Below are 17,174 nucleotides of genomic sequence, written 5' to 3' on the forward strand. Positions count from 1 at the left end.
TTAGAAAATAATTGTTATGTTGATCAGTATTGGTGGGTGCCAATGTTATCTTTCATGGTCAATACAAACACAAACTCAAACACAGGGTTTCCATTTCGTCCTCTTGGAATTATAAGGTTCTATCTGCATTCCGAGTAGTTTTGAGATATTGAGCTTCAGCGTTTTTGCATTCCATTCGACTGTGTGGAAAGAACCTTGTTGTTTTTTTAATAAAAAACCCATAATGTATATAACATCTGACTTGATTAATCAAATCCTTCTCTATGAACCTTTTTCCTTTCAAGCCTGTTGAACGTTTTTCCTTTGCCTGTATCCGTGACATAGAGCAGTTGCCTATCATTTAATTATCATCCATGTGAGATAAGACAAGACATCAGGTGGCCCAGGGAGGAGCATGTCAGATAAAGCTTTATCAGTTCGGGACCATTTTTATAAGAAATCCAAATATGAGCTATCTAAAAGAAATCTTGGTCCAGACAAACTGGCCGGTTTTATTATCTCTATCGTTATTATCTTAATTCTGATTGTTAAAACATGAGTGCATGGTTAGAGAAAATAAAAACATACATATGCTTATGCAAAATTAAATAGGCCTATGCAAAATTACTCCAAGTGCCTGAGGTGAACTGTGCTCAGTTTTATTCCCTAGGTCCATGTCTGGCACACACACACACACACACACACACAAACTCTAGATTACAGCTTCATGGTCCCTTTCACAGTCCATAGCTGGGATTGGCAATGACATTTGAATGCAGACCAGCTCTAATTTAAGCTTCCACATTTATACGCCCATAATGGGGTCAGTATAAGCGCTTTTGGAGCGGGCCAGAGACTGTCCAGAGCTCTCTTTCCAGAACTAAGGCAGTACATTATTCCCAAAACTGCCCAAAGCACCCTTTCCAGAAGGCTATCCATTATTGCTATATAAGAGAATGAAGCTTTGCTGCTGAAACTGTTCGTTTTTACATTGTATTCATAACCTACAATGCAAAAATGTTTCATCAATTTCACAGAATTAATGCATGAATTTAATAGGTTTTATAATCTAATTTCATAATGTGGTAATTATATCGGGGTGTATTTTTATGTTCTAATTGACTGTGCATTTGAACGAACGTGCAGCACTAAATGTGTTGCATCTAAAACTAATGCCAAAACAACTTTCACAATTACACACACACACACAATCCTGAGTGTGAAATAAGGATGGAGGTTTTTGAAATGAACTGGTAGTGCATATCTCTGCAGCCAGGCAAGAGGGCTTTGGCATGCCTGTGTTATTGAGCAAACCACTTTGGCCTGTGTTTGTGTTTGATAGGATCAGGGGCTCAGTGGGTGGCGGAGGACTCTGGTAACTGAGTACTGAGGCTTTAAAAACTCCTTGCTGTTTTTTTGGTCTTTTTCTTCAGTCCAGCCTCCAAGCAGCTTCCTCGCTGAAGGGAAGGCCTTAAATGTAAACATCCAAACATGCTCGCGCCCTTTTAAAGAGCTTTTTCAGCCTCCACTCTTAATTGGAAACAGACAGTGGCCTTGTATGCAGAGGTGGGGTTAAAGCTCAGACGCTACACTGACAGGCTGCAAATCCCACTCACAATCTTTGATGTGATATCTCACTCGTTTTGAAACATTTTTTTCAAGCAAATTAAAGGTTATATCAATCATTATATCTGTATAAATGAATGCCAGAATATGAAAGAGTGATAATACGTATGGAAATAAAATATTTACTTGAGTTTGAAATTATTTACCTATTTATTACACACTAATCTTCGTCCAAGAAAAATACAGTCTAGTCCATGACAAAATGCAAAGCAATCGAGCTAGTGACAATATGAGCACAGCAACAACATTTCAGTACTTACTGAAGTCCTCTGTGGTCATCATTTTCTATACAGTCGATAACTTAGACACAAGGTGGCGCAAATTTAGTTTGTTTGAATCAATCAACAGAATCCGCGTGTGATACGTGACATATGAAAGTAGTGCCGGGGTTACTTACCCGTGCGGATTGATACAGTGGTTCTTCGTGTTCCTTTTAAAACAGGCTCGGCCATCAACTAAAGAAATGAAAAATCAACTAGTTTGTTTTCACGAACTCTGCAAAAGTGTGGAAATGTATAGAGCTTAATTCAGTCAGACGATAGAAATGTGTTGAATTTTCAGTCTCTACTTCAGCAACAGCTTTAGAAATCACTTTGCAGCCTGATGGCATTTTTAGTGTTATGAATGTAAATTATTTTATGAAACAATGAAAAAATTAAAAACTTTTGTTAAATTACATATTGCATATTCATGCATGTAGTACAGATAGGGTCAGGACCATTGCAATCAACTATTCCTGAAAGCCATCAAATAAATAAATAAAAATAAATATTAGCACGATTTCAAATGTCTGTCAGTTTCTTTCTTTTTTCTTTTTTGTATCTGTATGGCAGGAATTAAATTGTTTAGGTAATTACTTGGCAACCCTTTAAATACCTCTCAGCTCATCCTTGTGCTCAAAGAGTCATTGCTGATGAGTGAGTAAGGGAGGCAGTCCTGGCATCACTGCAAAGTTGTTAGTGCTGGCTGAATGGAGGTGAGTGCACGGGATGCTTAATTGGTCCGGTGTGCATGTGTGCAAGCATTGGTGATAATTGTGGTGCACAGGTGGCCACAGTGGAGGCCTGTCCAAGCTTTGAGTTCATTTCAGGGCCTGGGACAAAAGACAAAAGATTTCAGATCTCTTTGTTATTGACTGTGGTCTAAGCCTCTGGCAGTCTCCGTGTCCACCTAGACATGAGTTCATGAGTCTATCCTGACATTTTAAACTAGAGCCTTGATGCAAAGAACAAAACATTGATGTTAAGATCTCATGGTGGTATTTACATGCAGAATACTAACAAGTATCTTTTCAAGCTTCTTCTCCGTTTTTTCAATTTTCAATAAACCATTAGATTTTTAAAGTGCATAAAGATAATTACAACTGCTGAATAAAACATTTTTTTGTAATTGTGCCAACAGTTCAGTACAGCCCCATGATGATGAGCACAAAACTAGAATGTGTTCTTATGTCCACTGATTTCACATCAAAGCGATTTAAATACATTTTACTGGCATTATAGCAAAAATGCCCCAGTAAAATCTTTCTTGGCGCCTCCTATCAGATATTGTTATCAGATAATGGAGAAATTCCTTCAAACATAGATATGCCATTAGCATTGAGCATGCAGTCTCCCCAGGCATTTCCCTTCTTTGTTGACTGAAGGACCAAAAACATGTTGAAACAAGACGCCACGCTGCAAAGCGGCATGTAGCATCAAGATTTTGCTGATAATCATACTGAAATAGCTTGTCAGACATGAAAGAGTTTGCATTTAAGCCTTGCAGGGTATTTTCTGGTGAGATCATCTTTCTGTAACAGACCAAACGAAATGGCTTAGAGCGCAAGAACATTGTGCATTGATGGAGTGATATCTATGCTGCAAATAAGTCAAAACACAGAGAGTATATAGTATGAAACATGTTAGGATACCTACAACATTCAACTTAATACAACATAACTAACTTAAAATGTTCAAAAATACATCGGCTGTAGAAGACGGGGGAAAACAGGCAAAATCTGAATATTTTTTCAAATGCATTCATATTTTGCATTATACTTTCTCATTTTGTTGTACATTCAATGATCAAACTAAATCTCTTCGGTGTCAGTGTAATTTTCCTCTTGAGTCTAAATCAATTAGGTGGCGTTTCCAAGAATAGATTGACCTAAAAAGGAAAAAAAAAAATGTTATTGTCTCGCTTGAGAGAGTGTGAGTGAATGTCAGTTTTTACTGTTACACTGCTGAAGATCGAGGGTCAGACTGTTTCATAGGGAAGTACCTAAGGATTTAAAGACTCTGTGATACTGTGTGAACGAAACCAAACTAGACTGAGATAATAACTGCCATTAAGGTGTGCTGAACTGTGAGGTGTGTGCTTGTTTGGTCCTCTGTTGCATAGTACTGTAATTATGTAACATGAGGACTGTGAAGTTTGCCTTATGGATTACAGTAGAGGTAATCACAGAGAGAATAGGAAAAGAGGGCAAACCGCTTTTACAGTACAACCAATATGTGGTATGTTCATAAGTGTAAACATACATACCATATAAACACACGCAGAGAAAGAGGGATTCAAAGTCTGATTGTTAAAAAATGACTTACAAGTTGCTGTGTGTGGATGCATATATTTTTGTGTGTTTGTGGGATTGAACTCAAGCAAGAGGAATGCTGTGTATGGGTGGTCAATTCGTTTACCATTTCAGCTGTGACCAACTGGCTTACTGGAAAGAAACATAGGATCTTTCCTTTTCAACAAGCCAGGCCACCTTCAAGGTCAGACTCTGACTATTTGTTTGTGTGCATGTGTGGTACAGAGGGAACAAGTTTTGTGATGGACTTCCTGCACTGAACTCCAGAAGAAGAAAAAAACATACCGTGTATGCATTCTTATTTGTTCTGTTTAAATCATGGGCCTTAAATGTAAGAGCAAAACAGCTGTATTTGCCAAAGATTTTCTATTGCTTACACATGAATTACTGTTTAACGGTTTGAAGTTGGTAAGATTTTTAAGGTTTCAAATTCTACTCTTCTCACCAAGACTGCATTTATTTGATCAGAAATACAACTGCCTTGTTTAACATATTTTGAACTGTAATTTATTCAATGATGCATTTTTTTCAGGATTCTTTGACTAATAGAAAGAAAAACATTTATTTGAAATATAAATATTTTGACACCATAGTTTTGAAAGGTAGGGCATATTTGTATGTTTCAGCATCAGCAGAATCTGTGTGAAATATTAAGTTGTTTTTTTGTTTTGTTTTAACATATAATAAATTGTAATTTATTCAGTGATGGATTTTTTTTTTTCCGGGATTCTTTGATTAATAGAAAGTCCAAAAGAAAAGCATTTATTTAAAATATAAATATTTTGTGAAACCAAACTTTTGAAAGGTAGGACATATTTGTATGTGTAAGCACTATATAAAATCAGCTGTTCACTTATATAATATTTTCATTTATATTACAGGCTGGCATATATTTTCATTTATATTACAAAAAAAAATATTATATTATACTATATTATAATTTCACTAGACTCCTCAAAACTGGATTAATTTAATTTAATTTAAATTTTTACACAACAAATTCTAGGGAACCATTTTCGTGTGCTACTATAGTAAAATAGCCACAGTAAGTGCTGCAACAACAGTGGCAACAGAGAAATCAGCACTAATGGGCACAATACTAGCTGTAACACTAGTTTTATAGAATAAATAAAGTGCCAGTGGTTAACATGATGTTTGTGTCAAACATTTGTTTATAATCACATAAATCTGATTTCACTCTGCTCTCTCTCTCTCTCTCATTCCCTCTACTTCCTTCTCTGCGAGACCTCATCCTAAAGCAGTTTGTGTTCTTTCTGCCCCTCCTCTGTGTCTACACTGGTGTCTACACCTCCAGGCTGCTGTGGTGACCGTGAGAGAGATGTAGCACAATGTCATCGGCACGACAGGGGCACAACAACTGCTACTCCCACGACCCACAGAAATACCTCCCCAGCCTTTAGAGAGAGTCAGTCCAACACAGAGCTAAAGCCCGTGTGAATTCCTCAACGAATGCTCAAATACACACAGATGAGCTCCACAGCTGCTCTTCGGATCATAGAAGAGAAGGCAAAGCCGTGAGCTCACAGTTCCTATAAGCATCCCACATCCCATCAGGGCAGGACAAAACAGTGCTGTGGCATCCTGGGAACAATCCTGGAGCTGTGCTACAAGACTATCTTAAGATGGTGGTTGCTCTGACATACCAGGTAACAGCAGACCAGACAGGCTGACATTGCAGAACTGTGTTTGACCACCAGAGGGCAACACAACGCTCATTCTTGCATCTGAAAAGCTCCTGAGCTGTTGAAGAACTTTATGATACCTGATGAATTATGTAATTCCTGTTTGATAACTTAAGCACAAACAACAATATGGTCTTTTGCATCAGTTTATTACTAAAATAGGCCTTTTGTGGGGCTGGCATATTGTTTGTATGAAGAGCTGACAGATGTGGGTGTTTTTCAGGAGGGTTTGTTTAGCTGAAGCGGACACGGCGGATTGAGCCAATGGTGCTGTTTTGAGCACCCCAGTCAGAAAAGTTGTTGTAGTCCTTCTTCTCCAGGATGTAATGTGCTCCCCTGTAGTTAGGCTCCTGGTACGCCACCCAGCTGTGGTCAGGAGACAGAGATGGGAAATGTGCACACAGCACTGAATATATTCACAGAACAGAATACATAGCTCTGTATTTTAACATAAGTGAATTTGTACTCACGTTCCGCCCATTACTCTTACGGAGGACACTCTGTTAAGGCTGTAACGACTCATTAGGTTGGGGATGTCATCATGGAGCTCTGTCTTCTTGCCCGAAAAAGCTGCCCTCTCAAACAGCTGTGCACGGGGAGGGTTGTTGTCCTAGACCAAGCAAACAAACTATTTTTTACATTCATGATTTTGGATCATGTCATGACATGTTTTAGTGGAAATTTCAAAGACTTCTACTAATTGTATTGTTTTGAATATTTTATCATTATTGAATGTCTCACTTGTTTCACAGCACGAACAGAGGAGATGTGGTCACCCTGAGCACACCACTTATCAGTGCAGTTGTACTCCCCCCTGTCAAACATGTCCCACAGGTACTGACGTCCACGGAAGTTCTCATGTTCATATGCCACCCATCTATACAAGAACACGTCAAAGTAAAAATGTCAAAAAAAAAAACATATCTGAATGGACTTAAACTGGCAAAATGTACACCGAAAGGAAATGCAAAACTGATTTAATGTAGCTATAAAAATGTTTACTGAATAAAGACATGGAGTAATCATTTATTTTACATTTGTCTTGTGATACAAAACTATCATGTACTCACGCTCCACTCTCCACCTGGACAGAGTTGCATCTGTCGGGAAAGTTTTTTTCGCTCAATTTCTGACAGTCAGAGGTCAGGTCCAGTCGCCGACCTGCAAAGTTCCTCTGCTCGAAAAGGGTCACCTGGAAAACACACCCCAAAAAACACGTACATTCAAGTATTTAATAAGCATAAAAGGATTAAAAGTATGTGGGAGAATATAGATATCCTGATCTTAAAACAAGCACCTTTATTAGCTAATTTTCATGTTGTTTTAAAAGCACCACCAAAACAATAGAAGAAATAAAAATAGTTGCAAACAGCTGACAGAAAATTCCCTACTGATGAATTATTGATTCACTATGCATGCATAACTAGAACCTATTGCCATCACAATAAACTCTTACCCTCCCACTGGACCCGTAGAAGGCACGTTGGAGCACAGACCCCAGCTTGCTAGGGAAAAAAAGTCAAACACTCTTAGCACATTTTAAAACATCAACAATCCAACAATGTCTAGAAAATAAGAAAGAAGCCAGCTCTTTTAAATTGGATTCTATTCTTTCCAAATGTTTATGATATAACATTTAAATTAAACTTCAGCTTTACTTGTTCCATAACAAGGTAAACGTATGTGTGGAACAAATCAGTTTGCCCATTAAAGCACAGCAGTATGTTATTTCAGGGCTGTCTTAATGGTATGGTTGTGATCAGAACTACATATTTCCACAAACAAGTCATGGGTGTTGGTCTTTTATATGTCTTTCTCTGCAATGATTAACACAGTCCTCTTGGGAGGTGCAGATTGAAACTCAAAAATGTGGTGTCCAAATGCACCGCAGACATACCTGGCTTGTTTGGCTAGTCCGGGGACCTTAGTAAAGATGTTCATGTCAGCTCGTGGTGGCCACTAAGACGGTCCTTAAATACAGCAGGTACATAGAAACAGGGAGTGCTAGAATGCTCATACTCTTTCTGCTGCTCTCTCTGTAGTCTGTCTGTGTATTGATATGCTAAACACATACTGTGTAGGATGCTATGTTTTGTGAAAGCCTTTAGCTATATGTGCATACAGAAATGAAAAGAAATGCACACATACAAAAGCTTAAACACACACTCACACACACATCCATAGAATATGCAAGAGAACACATGTACATGTTAAACCAACATACATTGAAAATATTCTCCTTTATACACACCTAAACACACAACACACGAACATGAAGAATGCAGTGTCAACACTTTCTGAAACAATTCAACATTAATTTCAAAGCATGTTGTAACTGTATTCAGGTTTGAACTAGGACATGAAATGTTTGAAAGCACAATGACAGACACACATACGTATAGCACATATCAATCCAGCCATGATTTTATATTCTATTCATCTATATTTATTATCCTACTTATTTGATTCTAGTAATATTCTGCACTCTAGGCCTCTAACAGCTAAACTACCAATTCTTATTTATTTTGCTCACTCATTTGATATTGCACCCATCATTTATGAAAAAGAATGCAGAATTGGTTCAGAAATGCCGGTTCAAATCGGAACATTTTCACCTTTTTTATGGAATAAACTTGTATTTCCCCCTTGGGGGGCCAAAATGCAAATGCATCACCCACACCAACATCAACTTTGCTTACAGAGTCAAATGTTCAATTCTATAAAACATGTTAGGGGCAGCACTTTTCCCCTCTCAGCCTATTGAATTTGAATAGTGGGTATTTGAGCCTGTGTGTGGCTCCTGAATGGAGCTCGGATCTACTAGATGCTTCGCTACTGTTTTGTGCTGGTGAGCGCACAGGCACTGGGCAGCTTTGTGAGGGTGAATGAAGTTCAGAAGCTTAGGTAACTTTCTGGCACTTTGGAGTGGATTCCAGTCGAGACAAATGTGAGGCCTGGAGCAGGTATATGTCTATATGTGCTTGAGTGCAAATCTAGATTGAGGGAGAGTTTGAGAGAGAGGGTGAGAGTAGGGAGAGGAAGATAAGTCAGTGAACAGAAGGAAGCATTTTAATCATCATCTCACCCTCTCTCCTTTCAGAAAGAAACGTGCATCTCCTCTCTTCTGGAAAAATAATTTTGAGATGGCTTTCATTTTGGCAGCACTTGACAAGCTGACTTACTTTTTGTCACTGATAGCCTTTTGTGTCCGTTTGTCCTATAGCTGGCAGAAATGAAAGATAATTCATCTGATCTTATCTGGGATTGAACATTTTTGAGGGCATTTTCGGCTGATTGCACATGGATTGTGACAGCTTTTTATTTTGGGATGCATCACTGATATGCTTCAGCTTCGAATGCTTTGGAAGCTGACCACTCGGAGTATGTTTTGTATATATATCTGAAATGAGGATAACTGACTTGAAATGTATCTATGGACTGGGGCATTCTTAACTGAAATGAAACATTTTCTAAGATGTGCCTGGAAGTAAAGTAAATATAGTCTGTTTTAATCTGTGCAGGTGCTACTGGTGAAAAACAAACCCATATGAGAATAAGAGGATGCTACAACACAGTGTGCTGAGGATATGCCAATTTCTTCTTTTGGCCCTGTGCATTTTTGCCAGTGAAGACTTTGACTGGACGAAGAATGAAATGGGATCATTTCAATATGGCACATTTCCTTCAGGTAAAGCCTTACTCATAACAGCAAATGTCACTTATAAACAACAGCAAAAATAAGTGTATTCTTTAAGAACAAGTATTAAAATAGAAAGAACAATATGTCTGGTAATATATCAAGTGATATATCAAGCAAAATATGTATTATGGTGAAAATACCATTTCACCCTAAAGTTGTTCCAAACCTGTATGAATTTTCGAATTCTTCTGCTGAACAAAGTATAAGAACAGAACAGTGTCAGTAAAAAATTGTATTTTATATAAATGTTTCATTTTCAGGGTTCAGTATTATGAATGCATATTCAAACGCATACACAAGAATGATATGAAGCCTACTGTTTTTAGATGAATAGCGTGTATACATACATTTTCAGGATTCTCCTGGGGCGCTGGCAGCTCAGCATATCAAACAGAAGGAGCATGGGATAAAGACGGAAAAGGAAAGAGCATCTGGGATGTGTTTTCCCACAAAAGAGGGAAAATTCACCTAAACGACACTGGTGACTCTTCCTGTGAAGGCTATTACAAAATAAAGGTGCAACTATTTCCTGATCGAAAAATGCACAGTGATGTATGTAGATGCTTTGGTTCTAAGATAATCTTTTTAATGTATGTTTTAGGATGATATCGCACTGATGAAAGACATGAAGCTGAACCACTATCTATTTTCCATCTCCTGGCCAAGGATTCTGCCCAGTGGCATTAAGAGTAATTTAATTATTAATAGAAATAAATTCTTGAAATGTTTTACAAGAGTCATTACCAAAAGTTTTTCTGATTGTTTTCTAGATGACTACATCAATGACAAAGGGATAGAGCACTATAACAACTTAATTAATATGCTTCTGGAGAACAGAATCACGCCGATTGTGACACTGTACCACTGGGACTTACCTCAGGTAAAACAAAATCCCCACACACAGGCTGACAATGTCTGCATCTCAAATCATAAACTGTATGTACTGTATTATTGCTTCTACATTTGGTGTGGAACTGACCTAATGACCATTAAAAAGGATGTTCTATATAGTATGAATATGGCTAGTGTGAATAAAATTTGGACATACTACATCCGCAATGTTGTCAATATCACAAGACGTACCAGCGTCAGTTGCTTCGCTCCTCTTCCGTGGCATCATGGGATATTAAACTGTCCACTGGATGTGTATATTAGAATCTAGTCAGAAGTAGTAGGTCATTCTGGTACTTGACACCTACTGTTTTATGAATTCAAGTATTATGAACCATATCTTCATATCTTCTAGCTGTGAATTAAATATATTCGAACGCAGGGAATGTTCCTGAATTCTCTTTCAAAAAATGTAACTTTCACGTAAAATTTTCAAATGTATGATAAGTATGTCAGAGTACACATCTTTAAAGAGAGTAAACATCAATTTGATTTAACTTTTAAAATCATATCTGTGCTTTTTCAGGCTCTGGAGGAGAAATATGGAGGTTGGCAAAATGCCAGTATGGTCAATTTCTTCAACGATTTTGCCAATCTGTGTTTTGAGAGATTTGGCAATCGCGTCAAATACTGGATCACCTTCAACAATCCTTGGGTAAGAATTGTAAAGTAGTTATTGACTGATATTCTCCGTTTCGAAGTCCACTTTTACACCCTTCCATATTTCCAGTCAGTTGCAGTGGAGGGTTATGAGACTGGAGAACATGCTCCTGGTCTGAAGATGAAGGGTACTGGTGCCTATAATGCTGCCCACAACATCATTAAGGTGATCAAAATCCACTTCAGTCCACTATAGTCTAATAACTATAATAAATGAGCAACAGAAATAAATCATATTCTAAGTTAGCAATGCAGCATTCTGATTATGAACAGCAGAGAAAGACTAAAAAAAAAAAAAGCATGCATTTAGTGATAGCAAAAAAAAAAAAAAAACATATCCACTATTAAAATCACTGTTTTCTGATAAAAATTTGAATGCAATGAAATGAAGCTCATTTTTATCCTCTGCTGCACTGACAGGCTCATGCTAAGGTCTGGCACACATACGATGCCCAGTGGCGAAACAAACAGAAAGGTAGGCAAATTTTAAATAATGAAATGAGCTTTTACCCTGTCAAGGCATAAAGGTCCAACCAGGTACAAGTGTTTCTGCCATTCTAGGTATGGTGGGCATCTCCCTGTCAGCTAACTGGGGAGAACCAGTGGACATCACCAATCAGCGCGATATAGAAGCCGCTGAAAGATATGTCCAGTTCTACTTGGGTTGGTTTGCCACACCACTCTTCCATGGAGACTATCCTCAAATAATGAAAGACTACATAGGCAAGCAAACCATAAATAAATGATAGGCTTATTTAGCTGGGCTGATAATAATTTACAATTATTACTCTGTTTCATTTCTGCAGGTAGGAAGAGTGCCCAGCAGGGCCTAAGTAGCTCTCGTCTGCCTACTTTCAGCCCTCATGAGAAAAGTTATGTCAGAGGCACTTGTGACTTCCTGGGTATCAGTCACTTCACTACGCGCTACATCACACAAAAGAACTTTCCTTCCAACCGTGGAAACAGCTACTTCACTGACCGTGACCTGGCTGAGCTGGTAGACCCACAGTGGCCTGATCCTGGATCAGAGTGGCTCTACTCTGTGCCATGGGGTTTCCGCCGTCTGCTTAGCTTTGTTAAGGTACATTGACACATCTCTGTAGCAATTACTTCCAGCCTGTGGCCAGTAGTTTGACTAGAAATGGCACACTGGCTTATTGTGACTCAAATCCCTCTATTCTTAGACACAGTATGGAGACCCCGTCATATACGTGACAGGAAATGGTGTATCAGAGAAGATGATGTGCACAGAACTGTGTGATGACTGGAGAATGCAGTACTTGAGAGATTACATCAATGAAATGCTCAAAGGTCAGAATCAATATAGAAATCTATGCCTTCCCTTTTTTTTTAAATGCTCTTACCAGTGGTTTGCAACAATGAGGCCAGAACAAACATATAAATATTTATATATAGTGTTCCTGTGGCTCAGGTGGTAGAGCATTGCAAGGTTGGGGGTTCGATTCCCTGCGAACACATGATAGGTAAAAATTGATAGCCTGAATGCACTGTAAGTTGCTTTGGATAAAAGCGTCTGCTAAATGCATACATTTTATTTAATTATATATATATATGCTCAGTGAATGATCAAGAAATGATCAAACTGAAATATTTCTATTTTCCACATCAAAGACTCTAGAATTGTGCTTAATAAATCTCAACACTCCCAGTTTCTGTAAATAAAAAGATTTGAAAACACTGTCAAACAGTCATAATACCGTCAACAGAAATATCAGAGGAGATCTTTTAACTATTGTGATGGTTAAGGAAGGACTATGAATATTGAGTTGGAAAATGGGAAGCCTTTCAGTCAAAAAAGTTGAGAACCACTGTCTTAGAACAGACTGCATAAACTGACCCATTCGACCAGAGTCACAAAAACATTCAGAACATGCAAATCAAAATTTTAAATGCTTTCTTTCAAAAACAAGAATTCTAACAGAGCTCCAAATCATAATTCTCTTTATACGTTGATAAATAAGGTCTATACAACCACTCAGAGGCACCTTTTTTTTTTTTTTTTTTTTTCAGCGGTTAAAGATGGAGTGAATGTGAAAGGCTACACAGCTTGGTCATTGCTTGACAAGTTTGAGTGGGATGAGGGCTACTCTGAAAGATTTGGCCTGTACTACGTGGACTTTGGCAGCAAAAATAAAGCACGCTACCCCAAAGCATCAGTTCAATACTACAAGCGCATCATCAGCTCGAATGGTTTCCCTAATCAGAGAGAGGTATGACTTCAATGAGTTTAGCATTAAAATATGATGCTAAATTAATTTTTTATTTCATCTTTTGAGTTAAAGTGTACAAGAGTCTTAGCATTTTTTGTGCAATCTGTGTGATAAATTTATACTATGTCTTTATATTATGTCTCAGTTTACATCTTATGAATTTAAATTGGATAATGTTTACCACAGATTGAAAGCTGGAAAAGAAAGGCACTGGAAACATGCACCTCAAGCAACCAGCTCCTTGCGGCAGGTTAGTGTAACTGTTACTGACTTCTCTCCCCACTGGGCAGCACAGCCGGCTATGATCTAGCTGGGGCAAAGAAAAGAAAATTCTGTCACAAATTACATTTTATATTTATAACCAAGCACAACATATAGAGCAATTATATGGTAACTTTCTAACAGGAATTTTCTTTTGTTTGCCCTTTCAGCTAGAAGAAAATCCAAGGAAAATAAGGAACATGCAGATATGCCAAAGGTTTGGCCTGTGCATGATGAAGTTTAGGTACAGGGCTCAGGATGTCATGTTTCATATGTTTTCTGTCCAGTGCTAGTGCTATTTTAAAATACCTTTATGTTTTCACTGAATGTATATCTTTTATCAGTTGGCACTGACTTACTGACATGTTTTTCTCCAGATCCACTGATCAGCCACATGGAGATGGTCACAGAGATTGTCGTCCCCACCGTGTGCACTCTCTGCATTCTCCTCAGTGCAGTTTTCCTCATGTTTCTGCTTAGAACACGATTATAAAACAGACTGCTTCACATTTATACAACTATATTTTTTTCACATTGCATGTGTCTGTACCTTCTTTTTTATTGATTATTATTAATAACGATGACATGCAGAGACTTGTTTACATGTAAATGCAAATAAAATGGTCCACAAATGTACATCTGTGTTCAAGGATTGTAGGACCATACAAACAACTCTCAACAAATTACTCAGAGGTTAAGTTGAGGTTCGGGTGTTTGATGATTATGATGTGAAAAAAGTTAGATGGAAGTTTCTGAAACATTTTGAAAGCAGTTTTGTAACCCTATTAACAATGGCGTTTGTATTTGAGGCAAACAAACAGACAATAAAATAAATACCATAATAAATGTGTTTGTGAAACCTTTTAAAATACTGAAATTCAGTGGGATTACAACCTACTAATACATATAGCTACATTCTTTTTTTGACGCATGCCGTCATCGCCACCGAGGAGGAGGACCGAGCAGGACACAAACGCGCGCGTCCGCGTCCAGGAACATCGCGCGCACAGTACACTCTAGCTCACTGAAAGTTCTACTGAGCAAGTATTCACTGTTGCCAACCTGAAGAGAGCTGGAGAAAGATGCCTAGTACAAACATCAAATGTGCATTAATTTGTCGTCTCAAGTCTTGGCGATGGTCCCCTATTAAACAATAAAGAAAGTAAGACATTTTTCTTATACATAGTTTAGTAGCCTACTATTCTTTTTGGCAGAATTTTTTATTTTATTCAACTTAATTATTTCCTGGATTTGTTAATGTAGGAAATGGGATTCAAATCGAAAATCTAACCAAAGTTACACTCTTGCATTGCATTAAGATCCACGTATATGAGATCTGTGCATTCAATAAAGTTTGAAAACCTGCATTATACCTGTTTCGGTATTTTGATGTTTCTACCTCTGTAAACTCAGGCAAAACTGTCCGTTTTGATTCGTTGTGAACGTCTGTATTTCCAGTTCTCCGCGCCGGTAGACGTCGCAGTTGTCCTCAGCCATGAGCAGCGACGCAGCAGAACCAGTCACGTGCGCCGCAGCACAGATGTGGTGATTGGCTGAGCGTCGCTTAGCCGCCGCTGAAACGTAACTTTGGCTGTGAATCAGTGTTGCGGTCGGTGTTGAAATTTCGTCCTTTGACAGCATTTATTCAATAAGTTCTGCGGACCGCACTGATATTAAGTTTATCAATGAAATTACAATAAAATCGGTTGGGCGTGATATCCAAACATCGGCGATTTGACATTGTCTGTGACAGTAACAAACAGCTCTCATCTAAACGTAACGTTACATAATCTGTTAAATTCTATGATTGTATGTGTGCTAAGGATTACTTCCGATAATAAAATCATGTGGGCCTTCCATTTTTTTTTGTACAGTTTATGTACTTTAAAGGCTATTTTTAAAACCCATAAGCGTTATAATTTTTTTTTTTTTTTTTTTTATAAATGAGTCAGTGAAATTGTTTGGATGAATATAGCATGCAACCCATACTCGACAGTCTGTTAAGCATACTAAAAAAATAAGATTTTTTTTAAATATAGAAGTCCACTCGTTTGAACAGTGTAAGTCTAATAGACCAAACAGCGTGGATGTATCTGAAACAGTACAAAGACGTAAATATTTAATAATAAAAATGCTGATACGGATTATGCTTGGCTTTCTGTTTGTAAATAACTATTTAATCGCGTCACAAAAGCAATATTGTGGGGTTTCTTAAAACTATACCTTATACATTACTAATGCTGAATAATTGCCTGACAACATATATGATTTATTTGAAATTGTAAAGGTTATACATTTAATTTAAGAATTTAAAAAAATCAGTTAGAATATATGAAATTTTATTAAAAAAAATGTATATTTGACCACAGTCCCCCAGAAAACCTAGACTTCAGAGGGTGATAACTGCTGTTTTGTGTATTTTTGTCACTTCAGTAATGTTGAAGATTTATTGTGCAGTGTTATCCTGTTCAGAAACATACAAAAGAGAAAAAAACAGCCAATAATTTACTTGAACACCACTGAAAGTAAATTAAATTGTGTTTCTGTTCTAGTATTGATCATATAATCCTATCTCATCTCCTTCATCTCTTCTCTCTTTTAGGTTGATTTCCAGCTTTGCGTACTTTATTTGAAGATGTTAAGTTCAAAAGCAAAGGGCATGAGGTTATTGCTCATTTTTCACTTCATCCTCACCATTTGTGTGTGAAACATTGAAACACTCCTGAATTCAGGTGCCGTTGTGCTACTCATTCTTTCATCCTCTGTGAGGATTTTGGAACCTATTTGCTTATATTGAAAACATTTCCCCTCATTTTATTCTTAGGTTCACAGTAAGCTCTATGTGAACCTGAGAATAAAATCATCACTTGGATGACGTTTATTATAATGTCCCAATGTAAGCACACAATACTGGAGAACAAATTGAACTTTTGGGGTTGAACCATATACCGTATTTTACTGTCATGTTTATCCCTGTTATTTCAGTGAACTTTTTTTTTTTTTTTCAAATAAAAATGTTAATGTAAAAAAAAACATTTGTGTTGTTATTTGTGTAGACCTCAATTACAATTATGAATTCTACAATTATGAATTCAACAATTACGTAATCATACAAATCGTCTGCATGCTTAAGATGTTTTTTCTTTCTTTCTAGATGTTATCTTAAGGGGTTTTCCCATTATTTTAACTTTAGTTTTAGTATAACATTATAATACATTCATATTTTTTAACCATTCTGACGTAATAGTTTAAAGGCTTAATACTATAGAAACTAACAAGGTTTTTCAGTTAAGAGATTTTTTCAGCTTGTAAAGTTAAAACTCTAAAGTTTAAAAAAAAGACTGATATTGTGCAACTAGTTTTAACCTTAAATTTGAGCACATAGGATAGAAGTGTATTCCAGCCTTGAGCAGAGATGCTTAAGACTCACACACTTTAATTCTGTAGCATCATAGAAGAAAAGCAAATGTGGATCATAAAATAATTGTTTTATGTCACTAATGATCTATTTCGACCTCACTCAGACCGTCACCACGGTCTTACCTTGAATG

General features: G+C 37.3%; 2 protein-coding genes and 1 long non-coding RNA gene across 5 annotated transcripts; 1 reads left to right on the forward strand and 2 right to left on the reverse strand.

Annotated features, from left to right (window-relative positions):
- Window positions 1–5,912: 5,912 nt before the first annotated feature.
- On the reverse strand, window positions 5,913–7,876 carry crybgx (crystallin beta gamma X). The gene is made up of 6 exons (XM_052562086.1): window positions 7,778–7,876; window positions 7,337–7,385; window positions 6,951–7,072; window positions 6,622–6,757; window positions 6,351–6,490; window positions 5,913–6,246 (listed from the first exon to the last, which is right to left on the reverse strand). Exons 1-6 carry the CDS (start codon window positions 7,819–7,821, stop codon window positions 6,114–6,116), a joined length of 624 nt encoding a protein of 207 aa, XP_052418046.1. The 5' UTR covers window positions 7,822–7,876; the 3' UTR covers window positions 5,913–6,113.
- On the forward strand, window positions 7,735–14,139 carry lctla (lactase-like a). 2 transcript variants are annotated; one of them, XM_052562084.1, is made up of 15 exons: window positions 7,735–7,864; window positions 9,402–9,568; window positions 9,936–10,096; window positions 10,182–10,269; window positions 10,351–10,460; window positions 10,998–11,126; window positions 11,202–11,297; window positions 11,552–11,606; window positions 11,693–11,854; window positions 11,938–12,212; window positions 12,316–12,442; window positions 13,163–13,362; window positions 13,549–13,612; window positions 13,794–13,867; window positions 14,001–14,133. In XM_052562084.1, exons 2-14 carry the CDS (start codon window positions 9,442–9,444, stop codon window positions 13,865–13,867), a joined length of 1,668 nt encoding a protein of 555 aa, XP_052418044.1. In that variant the 5' UTR covers window positions 7,735–7,864; window positions 9,402–9,441; the 3' UTR covers window positions 14,001–14,133. The 2 variants fall into 2 exon arrangements, with proteins under 2 accessions (XP_052418044.1, XP_052418043.1); XM_052562083.1 differs by lacking the exon at window positions 13,794–13,867 and having other exon boundaries at window positions 14,001–14,139.
- On the reverse strand, window positions 13,370–15,285 carry LOC127962499 (uncharacterized). 2 transcript variants are annotated; one of them, XR_008154595.1, is made up of 4 exons: window positions 14,997–15,285; window positions 14,686–14,766; window positions 13,983–14,095; window positions 13,370–13,668 (listed from the first exon to the last, which is right to left on the reverse strand). It is a non-coding gene; the product is annotated as an uncharacterized LOC127962499 (long non-coding RNA). The 2 variants fall into 2 exon arrangements; XR_008154594.1 differs by having other exon boundaries at window positions 13,370–13,672; window positions 14,997–15,282.
- Window positions 15,286–17,174: the final 1,889 nt, after the last annotated feature.

Source organism: Carassius gibelio, chromosome B7, assembly GCF_023724105.1.
Source record: "Carassius gibelio isolate Cgi1373 ecotype wild population from Czech Republic chromosome B7, carGib1.2-hapl.c, whole genome shotgun sequence".
NCBI lineage: Eukaryota > Metazoa > Chordata > Actinopteri > Cypriniformes > Cyprinidae > Carassius > Carassius gibelio.